The sequence below is a fragment of the Labrus mixtus genome, chromosome 1 (assembly GCF_963584025.1).
Source record: "Labrus mixtus chromosome 1, fLabMix1.1, whole genome shotgun sequence".
NCBI classification, from domain to species: Eukaryota; Metazoa; Chordata; class Actinopteri; order Labriformes; family Labridae; genus Labrus; species Labrus mixtus.
In genome coordinates this window covers 1,126,592-1,151,283 of record NC_083612.1, presented here as the reverse complement: position 1 = coordinate 1,151,283, position 24,692 = coordinate 1,126,592, and the positions used below count along the sequence as shown (strand labels likewise).

The 24,692-nt window shown below is 41.4% G+C and overlaps 2 protein-coding genes across 2 annotated transcripts in view; both read right to left on the bottom strand.

Annotated features, from left to right (window-relative positions):
• Positions 1 to 23,705, bottom strand: part of LOC132979449 (gastrula zinc finger protein XlCGF8.2DB-like) — a 29,241-nt gene extending 5,536 nt beyond the window's left edge. The window contains exon 1 of the mRNA XM_061045277.1: positions 22,686 to 23,705. The gene's annotated coding sequence lies outside the window, so the exon portion shown is untranslated. The remainder of the gene's footprint in view (positions 1 to 22,685) is intronic.
• LOC132979331 (gastrula zinc finger protein XlCGF57.1-like) lies at positions 15,797 to 24,046 on the bottom strand. Its single transcript, XM_061045051.1, has 2 exons — positions 23,702 to 24,046; positions 15,797 to 18,459 (listed from the first exon to the last, which is right to left on the bottom strand). Exons 1-2 carry the CDS (start codon positions 23,865 to 23,867, stop codon positions 17,144 to 17,146), a joined length of 1,482 nt encoding a protein of 493 aa, XP_060901034.1. The 5' UTR covers positions 23,868 to 24,046; the 3' UTR covers positions 15,797 to 17,143.
• Between the last annotated feature and the right edge of the window lie 646 nt (positions 24,047 to 24,692).

Genomic DNA, 24,692 nt, shown 5'->3' with positions numbered 1-24,692 from the left:
GGGGTATATACAGTACAAAATGAATGATGAAGTTAACTGGGGGAAATTGAGAATTGAGACAGTATTTGCAGAGAATGACAAGATAAAGTGACAAGTGACTCTGTATGATGAATAGTAAAGTAATGTAAAGAGAAGAGAGGCAGTGTTGTACCACAGTAATGCAGAGTGCAGTTATATAATATTGTTGTTGCCAATTTCATGTGTGTTGTGGTTTGTGTGTGTGGTTGGTTGTGTGGACGTTTTCTGCTGCAAACGTCACCTGCGCACCTGGGCATGGTTGGTCATTACAGCCACAGGTAGGTAGAAAGGGGAGACACAAGTGAATGGGGAAAGGGAATTAGTGGAAGCCACACAGTTTTTCAACCATAAGTGTGTGAATATGTTGTCCGTCACGTTTAGACTTTATGTTTATGAACTAGTTTCGTCTGATGCAGAATAGACTTACGCCCGTCTTTTTGTTGGTGTTTTAAGATTGTTGATAAATAAATACTGCAAACATAATTAACGGCGGACATTCCCTTTTTTACCCACCATGAGTTGGAAATGACTTCAAATTCCCTCCAGTGGCACTTTTTGTTGTTAGATTGCCACTACAAACATAATGTAGTATAATATAATATAATATAGTGCAATATGAACAATATAGTGTAATATAATGAAATGTTATATAATATAGACTAATATAATAATATAATAAAATATATAGAATGTACAGTATATATATTGATGCTAAACAATAATAATAAAACAATGTTAGTAATGATAATAATGAAGCAGGTCATGTGGGTAGTGTTTTATGGGGGTGAAGTTTTGTGTCAGGATGGACTGTTATTGTTGTCATAGTCTGCTGTTGTACAGTCTTATGGCAGTGGGCACAAAGGAGCCTGAAGCGTTCTGTTTTGCACCTGGGGGGGATGAGGCGTTGGCTGAAGGAGCTGCCCATCTGCCACAGCTCGTCATGTAGAGGGTGAGAGGAGTTATCCAGGATGGATAAGATGTTGTCCTTCATCCTCCTCTTAGCCACTGTCTCCAAAGTGTCCAGATCAAGACCCACTACAGAGCCGGCCTTCCTCACCAGCTTGTTCAGCCTGTTTGCCTCACCAGTCTTGATGCCACCCCACCAGAACACCACAGCAAAGAAGAGGGCGCTGGCCACCACAGACTGGTAGAAGGTCTTCAGGAGTCTGTTGCAGACACTGAACGATCTGAGTCTCCTCAGGAAGAACATCCTGCTCTGTCCCTTCCTGAAGAGGGCGTGAGAGTTGTGAGACCAGTCCAGTTTATTGTTGATGTGGACCCCAAGGTACTTGTATGAGTCCACCCTCTCCACTTCCTCCCCCTGGATGATGACTGGAACCTGAAGTCCGACGTGAAGAGAGTGAAGAGAAAAGGCACCAGAACAGTTCCTTGAGGTACTCCTGTGTTGCCCGTCACTACATCAGAGACACAGCCCTCGACTCTGACATACTGTGGCCGGCCCGTGAGGTAGTTAAAAATCCAAGCTGTGGTGTCAGGGTGCAGCTGCATATCCAGCAGTTTGTCCCTCAGGAGGCAGGGCTGGATGGTATTGAAAGCACTGGAGAAGTCAAAGAACATGACTCTCACAGTGCTTCCCTTCGTCTCCAGGTGTGACAGGGCTTTGTGGGTCAGGAAGATGATAGCATCCTCCACACCAATGTGCCTCTGATATGCAAACTGCAACGGATCCTGGAAAGCAGTGAGCAGGGTCCTCAGGTGCTGGAGAACCAGCCTCTCAAATGTCTTCATGACATGTGACGTGAGTGCCACAGGTCTGTAGTCATTGAGAGCGCAATTCCTTTCTTTGGAATTGGGACGATGCAGGAGGTCTTCCACAGGTCAGGCACCTTCATCAGCCTCAGGGAGAGGTTGAAGAGGTGCTGAAAGACTCCTGCAAGCTGCCCAGCACACACCTTGAGGATCCTGGGACTGATGTTGTCTGGTCCACTGGCTTTTCTGATGTGGAGTCTGGAGAGTTCTCTTTGTACCTGGCTGGTAGTAAGAGTGGGACAGTGAGCGGGGGAGGGGTGTGGAGAACTGTCTATTGTCATGCAGTCATGCAGAAACGGATGTAGTCTGTAATACAATGAGAGAGACCTCCAATGTCATCACCATGTTCCTCTTTAAACATTTCCCAGTCTGTGACATTGAAGCACTCCTGCAGGGCCTCCTCTGTGTCCTTAGACCACACCTTCAAAGTCCTTGTGTTGGCCCCCTGCTGCTTCACCAGGGGCCTGTAGGTGGTCTCAAGGTGGATGAGGTTGTGGTCTGATTCCCCAAGAGGGGGGAGGGAAGAAGAGCTGTATGCTCCCTTCACATTGGCATACAGGAGGTCCAGGGTTTTATTCCCTCTTGTAGATAGGGGAGAGAGAGACATGATTAAAGTCCCCGCTGATCAGTATGAGGGCGCTGGGATGCTGGGTTTGTAGTCCCGCGATCATAGTGTGGATGACGTCACTCGCGCTAGCGGCTACAGCTGATGGTGGGACGTAAACAGCAACAGCAATGGCATGTGAGAACTCCTGTGGCAGATAGTACGGGCGTAATCCCACCGCCAGCATTTCAACGTCTGGGGTACAGACACAGTCCTTCACAGTTACATGTCCAGGATTACACCATTTAGAGTTAATAAAGACAGCAAGACCTCCTCCTCTCTTCTTACCGCTCTGTCTCCCCCTGTCCGCTCGTACCAGCGTGAAGCCGGCCAGATCGATGTGACTGTCCGGTATATTCCCATGCAGCCATGTCTCCGTGAAGAAAAGCAAAGAGTGTGGATCAGAATTCTGTCATAGGAAAACAATAATAATACATGATCACACACACACACACACACACACACACACACACACACACACACACACACTAAATTCTCTGTTCTTTTCAGGAACTTTCTTAACTGTTTCTACGTTTGGTCTATTTTTTCTCCAAGAAGATTTCCTGGTGTAAAATTTCTCCTCAGTTTCTTAAATGTTTCCCTCAGTCTCTCTCTTTCCCGCTCATACAGCTGACCTTCTATAATACAATGTTGAACTGTTTCTGCTTCGTTGCAGTATGAACAGAATCCAGTTGGATGTTTTCCTCTAACTTGAACTATTCTGAGACGTGTAATTATGGCTTCCTCTCTTCCACTTTTGAAACTTTTCCTTCCATCCCCAACCTTCTTTTGTGCTCCATATAAATGTCTTCCAGTTTCGTTGATGTCCCAATATTCTTGCCATGTTTTACTAGTTTCATGATTGTTTCAGTTTCTGCTTTGCTCAATGCAATTTGTAAATCAACTGTTTGTACCTTTAATGTTTGTTTTGCTAGTATATCAGTATTCTCAGTGCCATCTATGCCAACATGAGCGGGAACCCAAATGAAATTAATGTTCAAGCCCTTATTGTATGATCTGTAAAGGATGTGGTTAACTTCGTATATGATATCTTGTCCACATGATTTTCCTCGTGAGTGCTGATAAAATATCTGATGCTTTTTCTTCTTCTTTTGGTTTTATTGGCAGCTGGCATCCAAAAAGTGTCATCACTGCCATCTGCTGGATTTAACTATCCCTCAGCAGACCAGGGCTGTATCCAAATTGCCAAGTACCTACTCAATCTGTCAGTAGACAGTAGACAGTACCTACTATCTGCTGCATACTGTTAGTATCTACTATTCAGTAGACAGATATTTGTTCCTACTTCTTCTGATTCATTCAGTAAGGAAGTGACGTCATTTACGTTCCCCGAACCGGCCTCATCCATTTTTTTGTTTATCTTTATTCAAGAAGAGTAATGCTCATATACAGTCAGGTAAACAAAAAACAATATCACAAGTAAATCAAGTAAAAGATTAAATAACTAAATAACATACAGTACATAAAGAACAAAGTAAAGACAGTAAGATACAGAATATAAAATAAACCAATAAAGACACATTTAAATAGTGAAATCATTATTTAAATAGAGGGAGAAAGGTTTTATAATAATGCAGATATTTGTTTTATTTTCTGTTGTTAATTTAAAGTAGTGATTTCAGTCAGGACTTTAACTCTAGATTAAAAATGGATTAAATTAATCCACGCTCGTTTGTTTTGATTTGGAGAAGTGACGTGACGATTTAGGTTTAATTTCGTACAGCATTGTGGGTAAAATACAATTCATTTCCTGAAAGCACGCATCCGATCCATACTGCATAAAACCAGGAAGTTAGTATCCATACTGAAATGTTCAGTATACTGAGGTGGACCAAAAAATGACCACTGAATGACCATGAGAGTTCAGACTACTGAAACTCCTACTGAAAAGTACTGACTACTGAACTGTGACTATTCGGAAAGGGCCCTGTTCTCAAAAGATATTAAACAAACATCTTCAGCCTCTCCCTCTCTCCCCTCATTTAATACTTTTTAAATCTCTTCTCACTAGTCCCTCTCTCTCCATTTCTGACCTCATGTTCTGTCTGTGTGTTAAAAACTTTCTACATTTAATAAGTACATGTTCAACTGTTTCTGCTTGATTGCATACCTCACAACAACCCAGTCTCATGTCAAAATGTGTAATACCTTCGTTGGTCCACAGCGCAAAACGTAGTAGTTTCACAATAAGGGCTCTAAAATTGTGACATGTCTACGTTTCCTTTTGTCTATTCTTTTGTATAGGCATACCTCAGGTCACGTGACTGCCCAGTTTTCCCCTGATGAAAAAAAAAACATGGCGGACATCCCTTCTATTTTCGGTGGAAAATGTAATATTTTAAGATAGTTTGAGGCTTAAGTGTCGTTTTGATAACTTTTCTGGCGAGAACTATATATTATATCTTGATAATCTTCGTTCGGTTTATGTTTATGATTTTTAGTTTGTTTGTTTCTACGAAGATTCTCTCAGGTCTCGATAGAAAAACGTTGGAATGTTACTTTTTCTACTGTTGCTATGGTGGTTGCTATGGACGCTATCAACAACGAACCGGAAGGAAGTGGACGTTCGGTCCGCGGCTCTTTTTTCGGCGGCTCTGATTCCGGAATTAAATTTTCCCATTCAAATCCTCCATTGATTTTTCCACAAAATCCTTATATCAAGAGATTGGCGCCTAGGACCAAGACAACAAGCTACCCCAACACTCGAGACTATAGTACGTTCAATTCGGCACCAAAACGGCGTTAAAAACAGAAACAAAGGTATAGGTTCAAGACTGTGTACATCATTTTCGTCTGGAGTCAAGGAACTACCCATCCCACAATCCATTGCGAATGATATCGTTTATTCAGTCTTTCAGGTCTCGCCAGAAAAAACGTTGGACTGTCACGTTTTCTACTGTTGCTATGGTGGTTGCTATGGACGCTATTAACAAAGAACCGGAAGGAAGTGGACGTTCAGTTCGCGGCTCTTAAAACGGGTTACATCAGACCCTAGACATCAAACTAAACTCCTATGTAATAAATAATGATTTATGTTACATTTTTATGGATGTCTTACATTACAACCAAATTTAATAAAATGATTGAAATAGATTGATGCATATTAGCAACATTATAAACTATAAAATGTAACAATCCTTGATACATAAAGAAAATACTGTACAGTTCATGTGATTTATATGATTTTATTTAACAAAATAATCCTGACAGATTAATACTATCTTTTAAAACAGGTTTGATTTGAACACAAACTATGGTCTTCTACAACAAATAGATTTCTGCTGAACTTTTATTGATATCTTTATTGCAACTTCTAATACTCTGTACCTTTCTTACATCCTGCTCTTTGTATTTATGCTGTTATAACAACTTTATTTCTCTTCGAGGGATTAATAAAGCTATCTACCAGAATTGTTTTTAATTTTTACTGGTAAGTTCATTTACACATACAAGGAATTTGACTTAGTGTTTTGTGCAGAAGACAATATCTCACAGGACAGTTGGGTTTTACTCAATGGCTCCATCCAAAAAGTCATACAGGATGTAGGTGAGCTGTTTGTAGACAGAACTGTCAGGGGGCAGTTCCTTCAGTGAGATTAAACTTAAAAAATATATACTGTATATAGAAAACTAAGGGACACACAAAATTTACAAGAAGGTGCAATAGAGGAGCTTATGATTATGCAGATTGACAGTGCTATCCAGCCATCAATCATTCTGTAATGCATCACATATAGTTCACACCTTTTTCAAATGTTATTTTTTATTGAATTACGCAAAAATAGAAATATTTAAAGAGGGCTCACACAATTATAGCATTTAACACATGGTAAATTAAACAATATTAAAAAAGAATACATTATATATTTTTTCAAATAAAAAAAAAAAGGGCAGCAGCTCAAATAACAATACAATACATAGTCTTTAGACTGTATTTTCCTTTGCCACCCACTGTAGGGGCCACGTCCTCCCACTGCAATAAAATGTAGAGAAGAATTAATTTGACTTAAGACATCACTGGAATTCAAAACATGACAATGTATAGGACAATGAGCCACAGCTCATCAGAGCTTCAGTATGTACCTCATGCTCAGTATGATTATGTACACACAGTAACTCGATTAGTGTAAGTGACCTGCATATGTTAATAGTTTGACTAAGGTAATTACATGTACTTGTGTTCTGTTGTTCCTTCTTGCAATTTAAAATTGGGTAAAATTAATAAACAGCAGCACAAAAGCATTTAACAATATATAACTTGCAATTTATAGTACATGAACATCAAAAAATGTATATTTTTAGAGACAATAAAATAAAATAAAGATAAATTCTACATACCAGATGGAACAGGGCTCCCACTCTACCAATTCCACTTAGTTCCCCTGAAAAACATTTCAACATGTTTACCATTACAAGCAATCACATGGTCAGAGGACTTTTGTCAAGGGTGTGGAAAATCAGGAAGTGGCTGCAGATTTAACAAAAAACTATTTATTCTTTAAACAAAAAGGCAAACAAAAACATACTAACAAAATCCAACAGGCGAAAACAAGGAGCCACGAGGAAGCACAAGAAGACACTAGTAAACTGACATATAACAAACAATGAACTGACACAGAAACCAACAAATACAGAGACTAAATAGACACTGGGGTAATCAGACACAGGTGAGCCTAACGACACAGGTGAAGACAATCAGGGCAATCAACACTGGAGGGAAACACACAGAGGCAGGACAAGAAACACTGAGGACAACTATGACAAATACATGAAACACTGAAGACACTGTTAAACATCAAGACACACTAGAACACAGAGATACACAAGGATAATAAATGACAAAATAAAACAGAAAACACTGAAGACAAAACTAGGAAACCATCAACACTAAGAAACATTAACACACGAGGGAAACAAGCAACACTGGGATAAAACAGGGAAACTCAAATACAAAACCAAATCATGACAACTTTAGAGTTTCCAGTTGTGGTGCATTAAAATCTACTAAAAGTTTCTGTAGCAATGGTATATTTTTACATTACACTTTTTAGCTCAAATTATGACAATGCAAACCTTCTGTATTTTGGTCTCGACCACCCTCTTCACTGGATAATATTCGTCTTCCCCTCTGACCACATGGCTGCATTCTGAAAGAGCAAAAAAGTGTCAACTGTTTATAGAACTGCAAGAAAGATGCACAGAAAGATAATTATCATTCTTGTTGAGAAAAGACAAAAGTCTTGCACAACACTGATAAACTAATGCACAATTTTATAATGAGCAGGCTAGATTATTGCAATGCTCTCATTTCTGGTCTTCCAAAGAATACAATAAATCAGCTGCAGTTCATTCAAAACGCAGCAGCACGAGTGCTAACACAGAACAGGTGGAGAGCACACATTACACCAATTTTTAAATCTTTACACTGGCTGCCTGTGAGTTTTCATATTGCACTGCATAGCCTTGCACCAGACTTCATCTCAGAGTTGCTTTCAGTTTATAAACCAGGATGGCCCCTCAGATCCTCCGGCTCCTTTAGTTGTTCCACAGATTAGAACAAAAACTTTGGAATTTACTCATCAAAGAACGCTGCATAAAGGGCCTTTCAAATAGGACGCAGTGGGAACTGCGTAAAGAGGTCCTTTTAGCACTGCAGCTCCTGGGCGAGCCAAAACTATCCCACATCCTGATGTGCCCTGATGATTTAATGAACGCACACCCTCTTTTTCTTTGCTGCTCGTCTCCCCCTCCGCAGCAGAAGAAAATCCTACACATAGGCCTACACAGTGATGTGGCAGAAGCTACTTTCCCGAGCCTCGACGTCATCTTCTGTTATTGTTTTGATTGAGAGCCCCCTAGCGGTGGATTTTACATAATGTGCATTTAACTTAATTTTACCCTTTACCTTTTACTGTTTTCATTACATTTATTTTATAACTATTGGAGTGCATTAGTCGTTATTTCTAAGTCCATTTTTGTCTATATGTTTTTTCACTATTTTATGTTCTTCTTTTTAATCACTGTAAAGCACTTTGAATTGCATTTGATTTGTATGAAAGGTGCTATATAAATAAAGCTTGATTGATTGATGTCAAATGGCAAATGTAGTAGAACCAGTAAATATACTGTACAATTTGAAATGGTATATGTAAATATAGGATGGCTAAATAACCTTTAGGTAAATATTTTTTGTTGTTCTTCTTGAATTTCTTCTTCGGAGGCATGTCATTTGAAAATAAAGACAATTGTCTGTACAGAGCTGTTATTATAATATTACTACTGTTCTTAATACCACTACTCTACAAACACAAATTGAATTTAACATTACTGTTTCAATACATAGTTGTTTAAAGACTACAAGATGTACCTTCAGACCGAATGTTAACATTTTCATGACAATCCAATACAAGCTTCATTGCATCCTGTGATTCTTTTCGAACATAGAATAGTGTACCACAATATCACAATATTTTAATATCTTAATTTGGCTTCCCCACATAAAATAACTTGTGATACTAATTGGATACATACACTGTTTCAAGATGTAACCACAACATACCCTGGTTCTTTGTGGAGGGCTGGATGACGGAGGAAGTGGAGGGCTGGGTGACGGAGGAAGTGGAGGGCTGGGTGACAGAGGAAGTGGAGGGCTGGGTGACGGAGGAAGTGGAGGGCTGGATGACAGAGGAAGTGGAGGGCTGGGTGACAGAGGAAGTGGAGGGCTGGGTGACAGAGGAAGTGGAGGGCTGGGTGACAGAGGAAGTGGAGGGCTGGGTGACAGAGGAAGTGGAGGGCTGGATGGCGGAGGAAGTGGAGGGCTGGGTGACAGAGGAAGTGGAGGGCTGGGTGACAGAGGAAGTGGAGGGCTGGATGGCGGAGGAAGTGGAGGGCTGGATGACGGAGGAAGTGGAGGGCTGGATGACAGAGGAAGTGGAGGGCTGGGTGACAGAGGAAGTGGAGGGCTGGGTGACAGAGGAAGTGGAGGGCTGGGTGACAGAGGAAGTGGAGGGCTGGGTGACAGAGGAAGTGGAGGGCTGGATGGCGGAGGAAGTGGAGGGCTGGGTGACAGAGGAAGTGGAGGGCTGGGTGACAGAGGAAGTGGAGGGCTGGATGGCGGAGGAAGTGGAGGGCTGGATGACAGAGGAAGTGGAGGGCTGGATGACAGAGGAAGTGGAGGGCTGGGTGACAGAGGAAGTGGAGGGCTGGATGGCGGAGGAAGTGGAGGGCTGGATGACAGAGGAAGTGGAGGGCTGGATGACAGAGGAAGTGGAGGGCTGGGTGACAGAGGAAGTGGAGGGCTGGATGGCGGAGGAAGTGGAGGGCTGGATGACAGAGGAAGTGGAGGGCTGGATGGCGGAGGAAGTGGAGGGCTGGATGACGGAGGAAGTGGAGGGCTGGATGGCGGAGGAAGTGGAGGGCTGGATGACAGAGGAAGTGGAGGGCTGGATGACAGAGGAAGTGGAGGGCTGGGTGACGGAGGAAGTGGAGGGCTGGATGGCGGAGGAAGTGGAGGGCTGGATGACGGAGGAAGTGGAGGGCTGGGTGACAGAGGAAGTGGAGGGCTGGATGGCGGAGGAAGTGGAGGGCTGGGTGACGGAGGAAGTGGAGGGCTGGGTGACGGAGGAAGTGGAGGGCTGGGTGACAGAGGAAGTGGAGGGCTGGGTGACGGAGGAAGTGGAGGGCTGGGTGGCGGAGGAAGTGGAGAGCTGGATGGCGGAGGAAGTGGAGGGCTGGGTGACGGAGGAAGTGGAGGGCTGGGTGACGGAGGAAGTGGAGGGCTGGATGACGGAGGAAGTGGAGGGCTGGATGGCGGAGGAAGTGGAGGGCTGGATGACGGAGGAAGTGGAGGGCTGGGTGACGGAGGAAGTGGAGGGCTGGGTGACGGAGGAAGTGGAGGGCTGGGTGACGGAGGAAGTGGAGGGCTGGGTGACAGAGGAAGTGGAGGGCTGGGTGACAGAGGAAGTGGAGGGCTGGATGACGGAGGACGTGGAGGGCTGGGTGACGGAGGAAGTGGAGGGCTGGGTGACGGAGGAAGTGGAGGGCTGGGTGACAGAGGAAGTGGAGGGCTGGGTGACGGAGGAAGTGGAGGGCTGGATGACGGAGGATGTGGAGGGCTGGATGACGGAGGATGTGGAGGGCTGGGTGACGGAGGAAGTGGAGGGCTGGGTGACAGAGGAAGTGGAGGGCTGGATGACGGAGGAAGTGGAGGGCTGGGTGACGGAGGAAGTGGAGGGCTGGATGACAGAGGAAGTGGAGGGCTGGATGACGGAGGAAGTGGAGGGCTGGATGGCGGAGGAAGTGGAGAGCTGGATGGCGGAGGAAGTGGAGGGCTGGGTGACGGAGGAAGTGGAGGGCTGGGTGACGGAGGAAGTGGAGGGCTGGGTGACAGAGGAAGTGGAGGGCTGGGTGACGGAGGAAGTGGAGGGCTGGGTGACGGAGGAAGTGGAGGGCTGGATGGCGGAGGAAGTGGAGGGCTGGATGAGTGTGAGTGTGGATGGAGTGTTGCTGGTTAGTCCAACCTCAATGGAACAAAAAGACTGATATTTAATGTATTGTCTGATCATCAAGCTTTCATAAACTGTTGATGAGTTTTTAGAGTAGAGTGAGCTATATCTTGAAATTTTAAATGATCACAGATACAAAGGCTTACCATTGACTAACACCTCATATAAGGCCTTCATTCTGTCCAGGCATTTTGCAGCCTGGTCCGAAAAAGCTGCCATTTCGGGTGCTGGACCTGAGTAATCCATGTGGCAGGCTTCTTCGCTGGTTTTGCAATAAACACCATAGCTGATACAGAATTTCAAATGTCATACAGAAATACCACCAGCCTTAATTTTGTGAAATACAATTAGAGACTTTAAACACATACCAATATAGACGCCTCATCCATCACATGTGAGGTGGTTTTGTTTTTATGTTGGTTTTTTAGCCAGCCCTCTTTTTTGGCCTCAAACTTCAGCAGTTTTTTGGCCAGTCTTTGCTTCCTGGGCTGCACTGTCTGACAGGCCTTGCATGTCTTCGTGGCCACAGCAATGACTGCTTTGCAGCTGATACATTTTGTTGTTGTAGAGCCTTGTGGCATCTCAAACCTGGAATAAAAAACAGTCACACAGTCAGCTAGGGTTGTCAACCTTCCATGATTGGCCTGGAGACTTTAGGAATTTGCCTCAGTCTCCAGGAAAAAAATAAATAAATTGAAAGAGATATGTTGACATGCTGAATCTAAGCTGGATGTTGACATTGGGTAACAGCAGGAATTCAGTAAATGCATATTTTCATTCATGATCATCATATCAGAGCAGGACTGACTAGTGTGTTTTTTTTTGAGAGAAAGGGAGACCCCCACATGAACAGGCAAAGTCTACTTGATTAAACATTCTTTCAACATTTACTGAATAATGATATGGTAATCTTATTAGAACTATTAAGTTAATTATTAATCAGTGATCCAACTTGATAGTTTAGTCATTTTATCAGACTGATTTTGTTAAATTGCCTATCTTTTCTCTGTTTTAAAGTTTTAGTGCCCCATCCAGAGGTGAGTCATTGATAATCATCTCATCTTTTTTAATATTGATAATAATTTATCAATTATTATTGTTTTATCAATTATTCTTTATTTTTTTCTGCAAGTTATGACTTCAATACTACTCATGCTTCAATAAGTTGCTTTACACTTGATAGAGGCATGAAGACAATTGTCTTTAAGCAAACATTACCAGTCTAACCAGTAATACTGTTTTTAAAAAGTTTAAAGCAATATCTTATGTCACAGAGGCTGTTATCATTACCGCTGTTTTAATTAGTTTGATTTCTGATTTCAGTATTTGCTACTTAGGTAGTGGCTAATGGGGATACTTAACATGAGTTCATTCAACCTTGTTGCCTATTTTCATAAACTGTCGGTCTTTGTCAGACACGTGATTATTTAGTTGGTGACGTCACGTCGGCGCCATTTTTGCGGTACGGTAGCAACAAAACCAAACACAACAGAGACAGAGAGAGACAAATAACGTTGGACAGTAAATGTATTCAATTGTCCCACTTAATTGTCAAACTGGAGAAGAAGAAAGCGTTGGGGAATTTGGCGTCAATCAACGATATTGATCCTTACGACTTGGCCGCAACAAGTTGGAATTACTGCATTGTTGCCTCCGACCTCGTACCTGGGCATTACAAACTAACTTCTGTACGGTATATGTACGTATACTTTTGACCAGTTCAAGTACTATAAATCCCTGGAGGCCCAAGGACATTTTACAGATAGGACGCAATGACTATAATTATCAAATAATGTTAGGCCTATGTGTGTATAATAAGGGCCTGATTATGGTTTGTTTGCTTTGTTTATTTAGCATGCACCAGCCAAAGATGACAGCTGGGTGTGTTCTTGCTGTTCAAACTAGCATAATATATATGCTTACTCACTATTTATATTATGTTACTTACTGTTACTGTTAGCTGAACTATTCAAAACAGCACACTACACACAGACAGCAGCTTGTAGTAGATAACCAAACGCAGATTGTGGACTTTGTTTATGTTTACCTGTTCTCCAGTGTTGTTGCTATTTCTAAATAAAATAATCTTCAGCATCTTTTGGATCCCTTGTGACATTTATGGAGGGCAGGGTTCATGTATGAAAAGAATACATGGCTTAACAAATAAATAAAATGCTGGTAATGAAAGTGAAAATAATAAAATACCTATTAAACTTGGTAACCGATTACATTTTAAAATGGGTAAATACTGTTAAAAAAACCATGGATAACTATCAAGAACAACACATATACAGAAATGTCTTTATGTATACTTTATTATGTAGCAAGATAAAAGAGCAAAGGCTATGTCTGGTGTTGTGAGTGTTTTCCTGGCCACTTTCTCCAGGGTCGCCCTCTTTGGTGCCCACTATCCACGTCTGAGCAAAGTTCTCAGTCTGTAGTTGGTCCCTTCTTCCAGCTTCATGTGCTTCCTCCTCATTGTGAGGCTGATTTCTTCAGCCTGGTAGGCATCCATCTCAGCTGTTTGCAGGCTGTTTCTCCTTTGCTGCTGGTGTTTACCCTGCCTGGCAAAGCGCGCAATGTTTGTCTGCGTAATGTCTGTCTGCGTAATGTCTGTGTGGCCCAGATGTAGAGATGGTGCCCAGTCTGGATCAGTCTCAATCATTTCTTAAGCAGGTTGGCCTGTAATGACAGTTTTTAAAAATATAGCTTTGCGATTCCCTGTCATTTAAAGATCTTAATTACACATCTAATCTTAATCTGAAATATGTTGTCTACTAGCTTGGCTAAACTAGGCATGACTCTTAAGTTAATTTAGCCAATTTTTAGGCTGATAAATAACTAATCAAGCAACATTATAAACACAACAAAAACAATGTAACTTACCCTTATGCAAGTGTCGAGATCGAACATACATGAACGGAGATATCTTAGCGAATGTGATGTTTTTGCGTCTCACCGCTGCAACTCAGGTCATCCGACGCCTCTTTGATATGTCCTCTACCTGCGGTCCAAGGCCCCTTTTCCAGGTGGGAAACTTAAAAAAACGTGCCTCGTTGTCAAGTGCTTTACCTTTCACGTCATGTGACTTATTTCTGCAATTAATCACACAACATGAGCGAACAAAGCAAGACATGTGTGCAGACTTCTGATCCGTATGTAAACAAAGAGCTACTACCGCCAACATGGTGCATATAACCACAATGCATTGCGGTCAGCGTTAGCAATACGTCACCTGACAAAGACCGATAGGAAAAAATGAAATTCTTTGTCTCCCTGGGTTGCCTGATTCAATAAGGGTGTGTCTCAAGCACTTTGCAACACCTAAAGACAAAGGGCAGCTGATTGCTTTACTTAAATTTGTTGTTAGAATCAAAGTGGGCAGACAGGATTTAAAAACTTAAACGTATAAATATTCTACCAAAGCTAAACTTAAATACAACCTAATTCTTCATTTCTACAAAATAAAGGTAAACAATAATTGCAACAGTTACAATTATGTTTACTGATGGCATCTTCCAAGGCTTTCTTTTCTGCAGCAATCTTTTTCTGCTTAGCAGAGATGATTAGGAGAGCTGGGGATGGATGGAGAAGGGATAAGATGTAGGAAGAGAGATGGGTGGGGGGGGGGGGGGTTATTCAGGCAGGCCGTCCACCAACAAGACCTTGCACCTGTTACAGCATGGATAGCAACTAGTGGAGAGCGCCCTCCATGGACTACCATCTCAGCTCGCAGTCTAGCCACAGAGGCGTACTGGAAGGACTGGCCAGTGGAAGCGTCTCTACGTCCAGGATGATACCCAGTTCTATCCTCAAGTGGTACTGCCACGTGCCATTCAATCAGACATCATGAGACCAGTGCATGAAAGAACGGTTAGGGGACATTTCGGGGTAGAGGGTATTGTGGCTACAGAGTGATACTACTGGTATCACGAGAGAGAACGTTGCTCTCTGGTGCTGCACATACTCCAGTTGTGCAGCGAAAGCCAGGCCTCAGAAGACACTAAAGGCCCCCATGGGAACCATCAGGGTGGTTGCTCCAATGGAACGCATCGCCTTGGACATCATGTAGCCATTGAACGAGACAAAAAAACAGGTATGTGTTCATAATGCAGGACTATTTCACAATATGGGTAAAAGCCTTCCCCTTACCCAATGAACAAGCAGTGACTGTGGCTGAATTGCCGGTGTCAGAGTGGGTTTGTCGTTATGGTGCACCACAGACAGTGCACATTGATCATGGTACATGGTATCATGGAACTTCGAGGTTTTCCAGAAAATGTGCTCACTGTTCGGTATTCGGTAAAGCAAATAGTGCTACCCAACACAGAGGCCTCCAAAAAAACAGAGTGACAGAAAGAAGAGAAGATATCAGGAGGGAAGAAGGATCCTTACACTGTAACTGTTTCATATAAACACTTTCAATTCAAACGTCACAGCTGATCCCAACTTACTGGTTCATATGTCAGCAACAAAACATCAATGTCAAAAAAGTACAGACAGATTCTTGTGAATAGAATTGTCTTAAATCCCTTCATAACAACAGTTATACATCTGTTAGTCCATACATACTTATGAATACACATTAATGATGTTGTTAACTTGGATTTCATTGGATCAGTTTTACCATTGTTGGGGTTTTACCAAGTCAACTTTGGTTATATTCTTTAATAATTATATTTAATTATTAATAATATAAATAACAATATCATTAAACTATGTTTAATCACTCTTGGGGCACCACCCTGGAATCAGGGAAATATAACCAAAATATCATTTAATAACTATATTTAATAAATTGAAGGCGTGAAATCTGTACACAAAGCCCTCGAATCCAGCTTATATCACAATGCAAATACACAAGCAACTGCTCTATAACAGAATTTATTTAAACAAAGCAACATCAATCCAAAAATCAATGAACTTAATCAAACAAATAACTATTATAAACTAATCTAAGCAAACAAACATTATCAAGCAAGGCTTGTGAATGAGGTGTAAAAGTGTAGTTGTGTGTGTGTGTGTGTGTGTGTGTGTGTGTGTGTGTGTGTGGATGAGAGAGAGAGAGAGAGAGAAAACAAGATGGTGGAAAGAGACAATGCACCATGTGGCTTCATCACATGGTGACAAAATGGTGGACAACAAAGGAAGCCGTGTGGCTACCTTTTAAAATAGTTTGAGCTCTCTGAGCTGAGTTCAGTAACTGTTACTTAAACACCAGAAAGCCAGTGGCCGGACTTTGATTCAACGGCGGGTACACTGGTCTTTCTGATTGTGAAAGCCATTGACTGAAGGTAAACTAGCATAGCATTACATACATAGGCGAACACAGCAGTTCATTACAATAAAACAAATGCAGCAGCTTACAACAGATAATAAACAGAATGTGATGTTTCGTAAACAATGATGCATAATTATCAGTGGTTATAAAAGAAACATAACTATTTCTGAAACTATTTCTGCCCAGACCAAAGCTCTTACTTGGGGTAACTCCTGGTGATTGTTGCAAAGTTGGTTGGATCGTCACTCTGTTGAATATTAAATCAACAGATTCAGGCAGGTTTCCTTCAAGGCAGATTTAAGAGGAGGGTAGCGGGATTCAGATGTTCGACCAGAGCGCTGCTGTGTGGTCTTCTGGTTGCAGGAGCCGAGTTCTTTATGTGTCCTTGTGGATTCAGGGATCAGTGGGCTTCCTTCAGCGCTCCTGTTCAGTTGCGTTCAATGACGTCTTATGAAAAATCAAAGGAAAGAAACTCTTCTTTTTGCTCGAACCTGATAACATCTGATTGCGCCCAAAACTCCTAAAAATATGCCGTGGAAGTAGTCAGCTGAATCCTCTGAAGCTTGAATTCAGCATGTGAAGAGCTACCTAGACTGAACAACCTCAGCTCTAGAGTTTAACCTATGTAAGTCAAGAGGAGGGAAGGGTTTGTCTCGAATGCTGGAGTCCATCTTGTTGGAGAGTTTATCCTCGGGTGTCAGCAGACAACACTTGAAGAGACAGAAGCAATGCCTGGCAATTGCTTTTAAAGACTGGAAATGCCTGTGGGTTAACCTGAGGCCTCCTCCAATGAGGATAGAGAATTCAGACACCCCCACCCCCCACTTTTCACACCTATTTGTTTGATTCCCTCCAAAATAACTCTAGTCAGGCTTGATAACTGTGATACAGGCCTGAGTCCTTTGTCCAGCACACATGGCTGAGGCCCAACACCATTGTACAGGATTAGCATTTCTCTCCAGTGTGAATCGTCATGTGTCTGGTCAGATTTCTCTCAGCAGTCAAGCTTTTTCCATACTCAGAGCAGCTGAAGGGTTTCTCTCCACTGTGAATCATCATGTGTCTTTTCAGATGTTGCTTAGAACAAAACCTTTTACCACACAAAGAGCAGCTGAAGGGTCTCTCTCCTGCGTGAATCATCATGTGTGTGGTCAGATGCTCTTTTCGGTTAAATCTTTTCTCACACTCAGAGCAGCTGAAGGCTTTCTCTCCTGTATGAATTAACATGTGATACGTCAGACTTTGTCTATGGGTAAAACTTTTACTGCAAACAGAGCAGCTGAAGGGTTTCTCTCCTGTGTGAATCATCATGTGTTTGGTCAGATATCCTTGCAGGTTAAATCTTTTACCACAAACAGAGCAGCTGAAGGGTTTCTCTCCTGTGTGAATCATCAAGTGTGTGGTTAGATGCTCTTTCAGGTTAAATCTTTTGCCACACTCAGAGCAGCAGAAGGGTTTCTCTCCTGTATGAACTAACATGTGTCTAGTCAGATTTCTTTGCAGGTTAAATCTTTTCTCACACTCAGAGCAGCTGAAGGCTTTCTCTCCTGTATGAATTAACATGTGATATGTCAGACTTCCTCTATGGGTAAAACTTTTACTGCAAACAGAGCAGCTGAAGGGTTTCTCTCCTGTGTGAATCATCATATGTTTGGTCAGATATCCCTTAGAACTAAAGCTTTTACCACACTCAAGGCAGCTTACGGCTTTCTCTCCTTTATGAACTAACATGTGTGTGGTCAGATCTCTTTGCAGGTTAAATCTTTTACGACACTCCAAGCACCTGTGTGGTCTCTTACCAGTGTCTAGTTTCTTATTCTTAAAGTTTAATTCTGACAAATCTTCTCTTGTCTCTTGCCAATCATCACTGTCATCAGTCTCAGGTTCATAAGAGTCTTCAGTCTCGACCTCAGTCTCTGGTTGTAAACGTCTCTCTAGATCTGAGTCTCTCTCTGGTTCTGCTCCTCCACAGTCCTCTCCATCAACTCCTGTTTCCATCTGTTCAGTTTGTCTCTGATAAAGCTGTGAGGACTGAGGTTTCTCTTCATCATCTTCACTTTTCACAGAGACAGGAGTGAAGGGGAACTTGGTGGTATCAGCCTCCTCCAGTCCTTGAAGCTGTTCTTCCTCCTGACTGATCCACAATTCCTCATGTTCTTCTTTAATGTGTTGGGGCTTAGTGTCCTCCTGGTCCAGAATGTGGCTCCACTCCTGCTGCTCAGGTGGAAGCTCTTCTTTACTCACCAACAGCTGCTGGACATCTGCAGGATACAGTAAACAAACATTAACGGTACTTAAACTGCTTTTTAAATATTAATAAGGGCTGTCAAATGATTTCATTTTTAAAGGCTGAAAATCAATAGTTCATTGGAATTGATCACAGTGTTTGGAATTCACTTAAAAAAAAGTTTACTTTTGCCTTACTTCCTTTTTGGATACAAACCTACCTTTATTTTGAATGAAAATTAGGAACTTGAGGAAGAGTGAAGATACTATATTCTTTGGAAATCTTTACAAATGAAAGTGCATTAACAAAATAAAACAAGTGGACACACAACATTTCGAACCCTTAGGGAAGTATTATGTGTAATTTGTTTCCTTGGTTTTTGATTTAGGCCAGGGCTGTTCATTCACTTTTTGTGCTCATAGCGCTGCTGCTACAAAGGTTGATCGTTTTGTAACACAAGACAAAAACTTGTAGTCAGAGGTGGGCGATATGGGAAAAATATCATATCACGATTTTATTTTGGCAAAATCACGATCACGATTTTATCAGTTTTTTTCATACTGATCTTTAGACAAATTTGTAAGTTACTGACCAGTTCAACCAAACTTATTTCCCTGTATAATGTTTTTAAATGCACAAAAACTGTGCAGACAAGTTTAATCTATTTGAAAAACATGTTTGTAGGAGATCTGGAGGTCTCTCACCCAGAACATCTTTAGCAACAGAAATGTCTTTCACTCAATTTGATCAATATTTATGCACAATTTGAAGGTTTTCCTCACCATTTGAAATGATGATTTAGTTATGTGTCCTCTTTTTATGTTCATCAGGAACATTTTCACCCAGTGATGCATTCATTTAAAAACATGTAGTCTTTCAGTTCTCGTGTTTCTGTTCTATTTTAGCCCTGCAGAGTTCCTCCAGCTGGAGCTTCATACAGGCTCTGCAGTCTTTGTTGTTTTTTATGACATCATTGGATTAACTTTAGTTTAGTTTATATATAATCAAACATAATACAGAATGTGTTCATTCTGCGACACATGATCAAAGTAAGTTTTACTGACAGAAGAGTTTCATTCATAGAGGGGGCGGGACATTGTTGATTGACAGACAGACAGTCACCATGGTTACTCACTCTCACCTGCCTGCTGCTTTGTAACGTTGTTTAGTGTAATCCCTATAAATTCGGTTATCACAACAGGTGAGCTTCGGGTGGAGAGGCTTGATAAGTAACTTTTAAAAACTGAGAGAGAGCATAAAACACCGACAGCAACATTTGAAACACCGGGGTTATATCTCCCCTCACTGTCTGTCTGAGCTCCTCTCTGTCTGTCTCTCTGCAGACTGTTAACGTCTCTCCGGCTCGTGAAACGGTTTCTTGTGTCGCTATCCAAGATGTAAACTTAATTGTGCAAACTATACAAATAAGTTAACTGTTGCTCACAGCATGTCGGTTTGGTAAAATATCAGAACATTTGCATATAACCGGGATGGAGTTGTTTTTGCGGACTTTACTTTTAAGTTTCGTTTTCACTGCTGTGGAGCAAAAATGGAGGGAGGGAGACGAGTCTGTGTCGGAGCATAAACTGCAGCATGATAGAATAAACACTTAAGCCTGGTTCTACGATCTCCCCGCTTTGGCAGATCGTCAGCAAGTTAAAATCCTTCACAATCTAATATCGTTATATCGCCCACCACTACTTGTAACATGATATATAAAATGTATTTTAAAACTCTAAAATCAACCACAAGTAGTTTGTTCAGTTGATCAATTAAACAAAGGAAGCAAAGGAAATGAATATTGCATACAAAACACAAAAGCTTGTTTTTTAGAGACTGTGATAAACTATTGTACCAGACGGTGGCAGCATAATCAAAGTGACTGAAAGCCAATGCTCCTGCTAGTGTTTTTAGGGTTGGTATATCCAATAATTCGGCTTTTCTTGCAAGGAATTTTGTTTAATTGTAAATTTTACTGAGAGCTCTTAAGGCCATATCCTCCCCGATTAAATATTATCCAGAACACATCCAAGGTAATTTACAGACCATTTTGATAAAAATTAATGTCTGACCAATCTTTACATTGAAATCAGGTGATTTTCTCAATTTGATTCGTGACCCTAAGAGGATGGCCTCTGTCTTTCCTAAATGAAGGGAAAGTTTGTTATCTGAGAGCCATCTCACCACCTTTTGAACCTCTACACTCAAGGTGTCTTCAATCAATCAATCAATCAACTTTTATTTGTATAGCGTCAACTCATAACAAGTGTTATCTCGAGACACTTTACAAGAAGCAGGTAAAATACCTTACTCATTGTCTGTTAACATTACAAAAGAGCAGGTAAAAGACCTTACTCATTGTTATGTTACAAAAAGCAGGTAAAGGACCTTACTTATTGCTATGTTACAAAGATCCGGCCTATCCATCATGAGCACTTTAGCAAAGCAGCAAAAGTTACAGTGGTAAGAAAAAACTGCCTTATTAAAAGGCAGAAATCTTCGGCCGGATCCCCGGCTCATGACGAAACAGTCTTCACAGGCCTAGACTGCGCCGGGCTTGGAAAGGGATAGGGGGAGAGATGGGATAAGATGCAGGAAGAGGGATAGAGAGCAAGGGGGTGGGGGGAGGTAGACCGTCCATCAGCAATCCGGTGGGGAGGATTGCTGATGATAACTATTTTATCTTTTTGGGATACTAATAATGCAGCATCATCAGCATATAAAAATATATCACATGAACAAGCTGAGTGAAGATAATTGATAATAAAAACAAGGGCCGGAAAAAGTAACAGGTTAAGTTAAGTAACAGGTTTTGGATTGGATAATGTCCCATTGACATCTACCCTTTGTTGTCCATCAGTTAGATAAGATTGAACCCGCTGAATGGCCACATCATTAAAACCCAAAGCTTTTAGTTTGCAAATCAAAATGCTATGATCAACTGTGTCTGATGCCTTTTGCAGGTCTAACATAACCATTCCACAGAGTTTGCCAAAGTTAATTTCTTTTCTCAATTTGTCTGTCAGAAACAACAGGCATGATTCAGTTGAGTCAGATATTCTAAATCCTGACTGAAGATGGAATAAAATGTTGTTGCTTTGGATGTACTCCTCAATCTGTACATGAATGATGTTTTCCATTACTTTTGACACACCACATAAAATCCAAACTGGTCTGTAGTTCCCCCATCTATCTGAATACCCTTCTTATAGTGGGGGGGAGAACTCGGGCACTCTTTAGCTCTGTTGGAACATTACCCTGTTCTATTGACATATTTATTATATGGGTCACAGATGGAGCAATAATAACTCCAGAGTCTCTAAGAAACCTCACTTGAATGTTATCTAAACCTGTAGCTTTACTAGGATTGAGTTCCTGCAGTCTCTTAAAGACCTTACTATCAATCACTTTACAAAAAGAAAATGATCCTGTCTGAATGCCGTATTGTGAGTAATGCCTCTGCACCTGCTCCTCATTGAATACACCCGAGTGATCAGGGAGCTTCTCTACTAGATTTTCAGCTACTGTAGTAAAGTAGATATTTAAATAATCAGCCACCTCATTTTTGTCTGCGGTAACTTTACCGTCTCTTATATTGAATAAAATCACTCTCATTTTGGTTCTTCTTAAATTCTTTAAAAGCTGAATTTCTTAATGTAATGACCTTTAAAATATCATCTGACATCCAAGGCTCAGTTCTTTGCTTTATTCTGATGGTCTTAGAGGGTGCTCTGTTATTCACAGCTTGAAGAAAACTTGATTTAAAAAATAACCCAGGCTTTGTCAACACTGTCACAATTCATAACTTCAGACCAGTTTACAGTTCTCAAGTGTTCACATAGAGCAGATGGACTGTAATTCTTAAGGCTTGTGAATGTCTGTATTCAAGTCCCCGGTGATTATGACCTCTGATTTTGTAAAATCAACAGAGTTATTGCATGTTTCCTCCAGCAGCTCGTAAAAATGATACTCCGGTGGATGATAGCAGGCCCCGACTAAGATGGGTTTAGTTTTGGGTAGTAAAACATCCAGCCATACTGCCTCGATTAGGTCGCTGTTCAAGTCAGATCCTACATTAAAAGCCAAATGCGATCTGATATAAACACACAGACCTCCTCCTTTCCTGATTCTATCTCTTCTTATCGCCGTATAATTTGCTATTTCATTTTCTGCATCACAAACGAAGGTATCCAACCGTGTTTCAGAGAATGATAAAATCGCCACTCTACTCTGAAGGCAGAGATGGAGAAATTCATGTACCTTTGGAATAAGACTCCGGATGTTGAGGTGTAGCAGGTGAAGTCAACTCTGTGCAAACACAGAATTAAAGTCACTGAGTTCGATGTTGTGTGTCTCTGTGGCACTGGTCTGACCTGAAGTGTGAGTGATCCTTTTGCAGCGGTCTCACTTTCTCTAGTTGGTGTTGCAATCCCATCCTCGTCTACCATGGGGTGAGAGAATTCAATCCTGGATGATTGTAATGGTAAAGGTGTCTCTACTTTTAAAGCTAAACTTAAAACCTCTGTTCTCTCAAGCATACGAATAATTAGTCTTTGAGTATGTGTGTGTATGTTTTTTGTTTTGTCATGATTGTTGAGATAACCATTTGTCTCTTGTATTCCTGTTTTTATCATCAATGTAGAGCACATTGAGCTCACCTATAATTAAAAGTGCTTTATAAATGTTCTGTTCTATTCTATTTGTCAGCTCCTTTACGGTAAACAAGACGAGGGTCCTGCAGACCCACGTGACACGACTGAAAGGAAACACTTCAAAATAAAAGCACAGAAAAGGATAGAAAGAATGCAATGTGATTTTCCCTGTATTAAATTGCACTTAAAAGCATTGTCTTCATAGGTTACTGAAATTATGTGTAACCCTATCCAGACATTGATTTTATGTGCAAATCAAAACAGCGACAGTCACATTGCATCCTGTTGTCTGATCAAAGTTTGACCATAGTTTACTTTAAATGTTTACAGTGAAATGTTCCCACATTTATTATTACACTGATGGACCATGTCTAGTATAGCTATCTATCTAGTCTTTTGTCTGGCTTTTATTTTGAAGGGTTTTCTTTTAGTCCAGTGTCACATGGGTCCGCACGACTCGCTTCTTGTTTACTCTGAGTAGTCCTTTATTTCTGCAGCATTGAACTCAACTACTTTAGCTATGTTAGCTAGCATCACTGAGTGTTGCTGTATCTGTACCTAGAGTGTCCACTTTTCCAGTTAGCTGGTTTATAGTGTTCAGGACTTCGTTCATTCCTTCCCTACCTTCCTCTGACCCAGTGTCCTTCTTTTTAGTTGCTGGTGGGTTCTTCGCTGGAGAGAAAGGCTCTTTTCTTTTGGAGCTCTCGGTAGAGACCTCCATCTTAGCATCATCATGACCGTAAATCTCCGAGCTACTGCGGGCTGAAGAGAGCTTCTTGTTCGTCTTCATGCTGCAATTTCCGGAGCACTGTATGGTTAAAGCGTCGGTATGATGTATTAGAGATTCATACGATCACATAGAATTGAGGTGGATTTTAAAGTATGTGTAAAATTAGGACAAAAAGACGGAGCTCAGAAAATACGCTGCACCCGGTCCGCCATCTTGCCTTCTTCCTCGTCTTCTTCTTCTTTGGATTTTATTGGCAGCTGGCATCCAAAAAGTTGCACTACTGCCATCTGCTGGATTTAATTATTACTCACATTCCTAAATCCTCCTCAATAAACCTGTTCTCTATTTAAACAAACATCTTCAGCCTCTCCCTCTCTCCCCTCACTCCAAAATACTTTTTAAATCTCTTCTCACGAGTCCCTCTCTCTCCATTTCTGACATCATGTTCTGTCTATGTGCTACATACTTTCTACATTTAATAACTACATGTTCAACTGTTTCTGTACCTCACAAAGACCGGATGAATGATTTCCAGTGATATGTAGAGTACTATTTAAATGACTGTGACTGATTCTTAACCTGGTCTTTACGTCCTCCTCTCTTCTGTTGCTCCCTCTGTATTTGACTTTATCTATTTCCCTCTGAATTGAGTATAAATGTCTTCCCTTTGTCTGATTGTTCTAATATTGTTGCCATTCCTGTTTAATTTTACTCCATGTGACTCGTTTCCCCTCTGACTTAGATCATTTGATGTTAATATCAATCCTCTCTTTCTTTACAGCTTCCTTTGCCAACCTGTCCACCTTTTCATTTCCTGCTATACCTGAATGTGCTGGAACCCACATGAACATCACATCTGTCCCCTGTTTAACCACCTGGGAATGT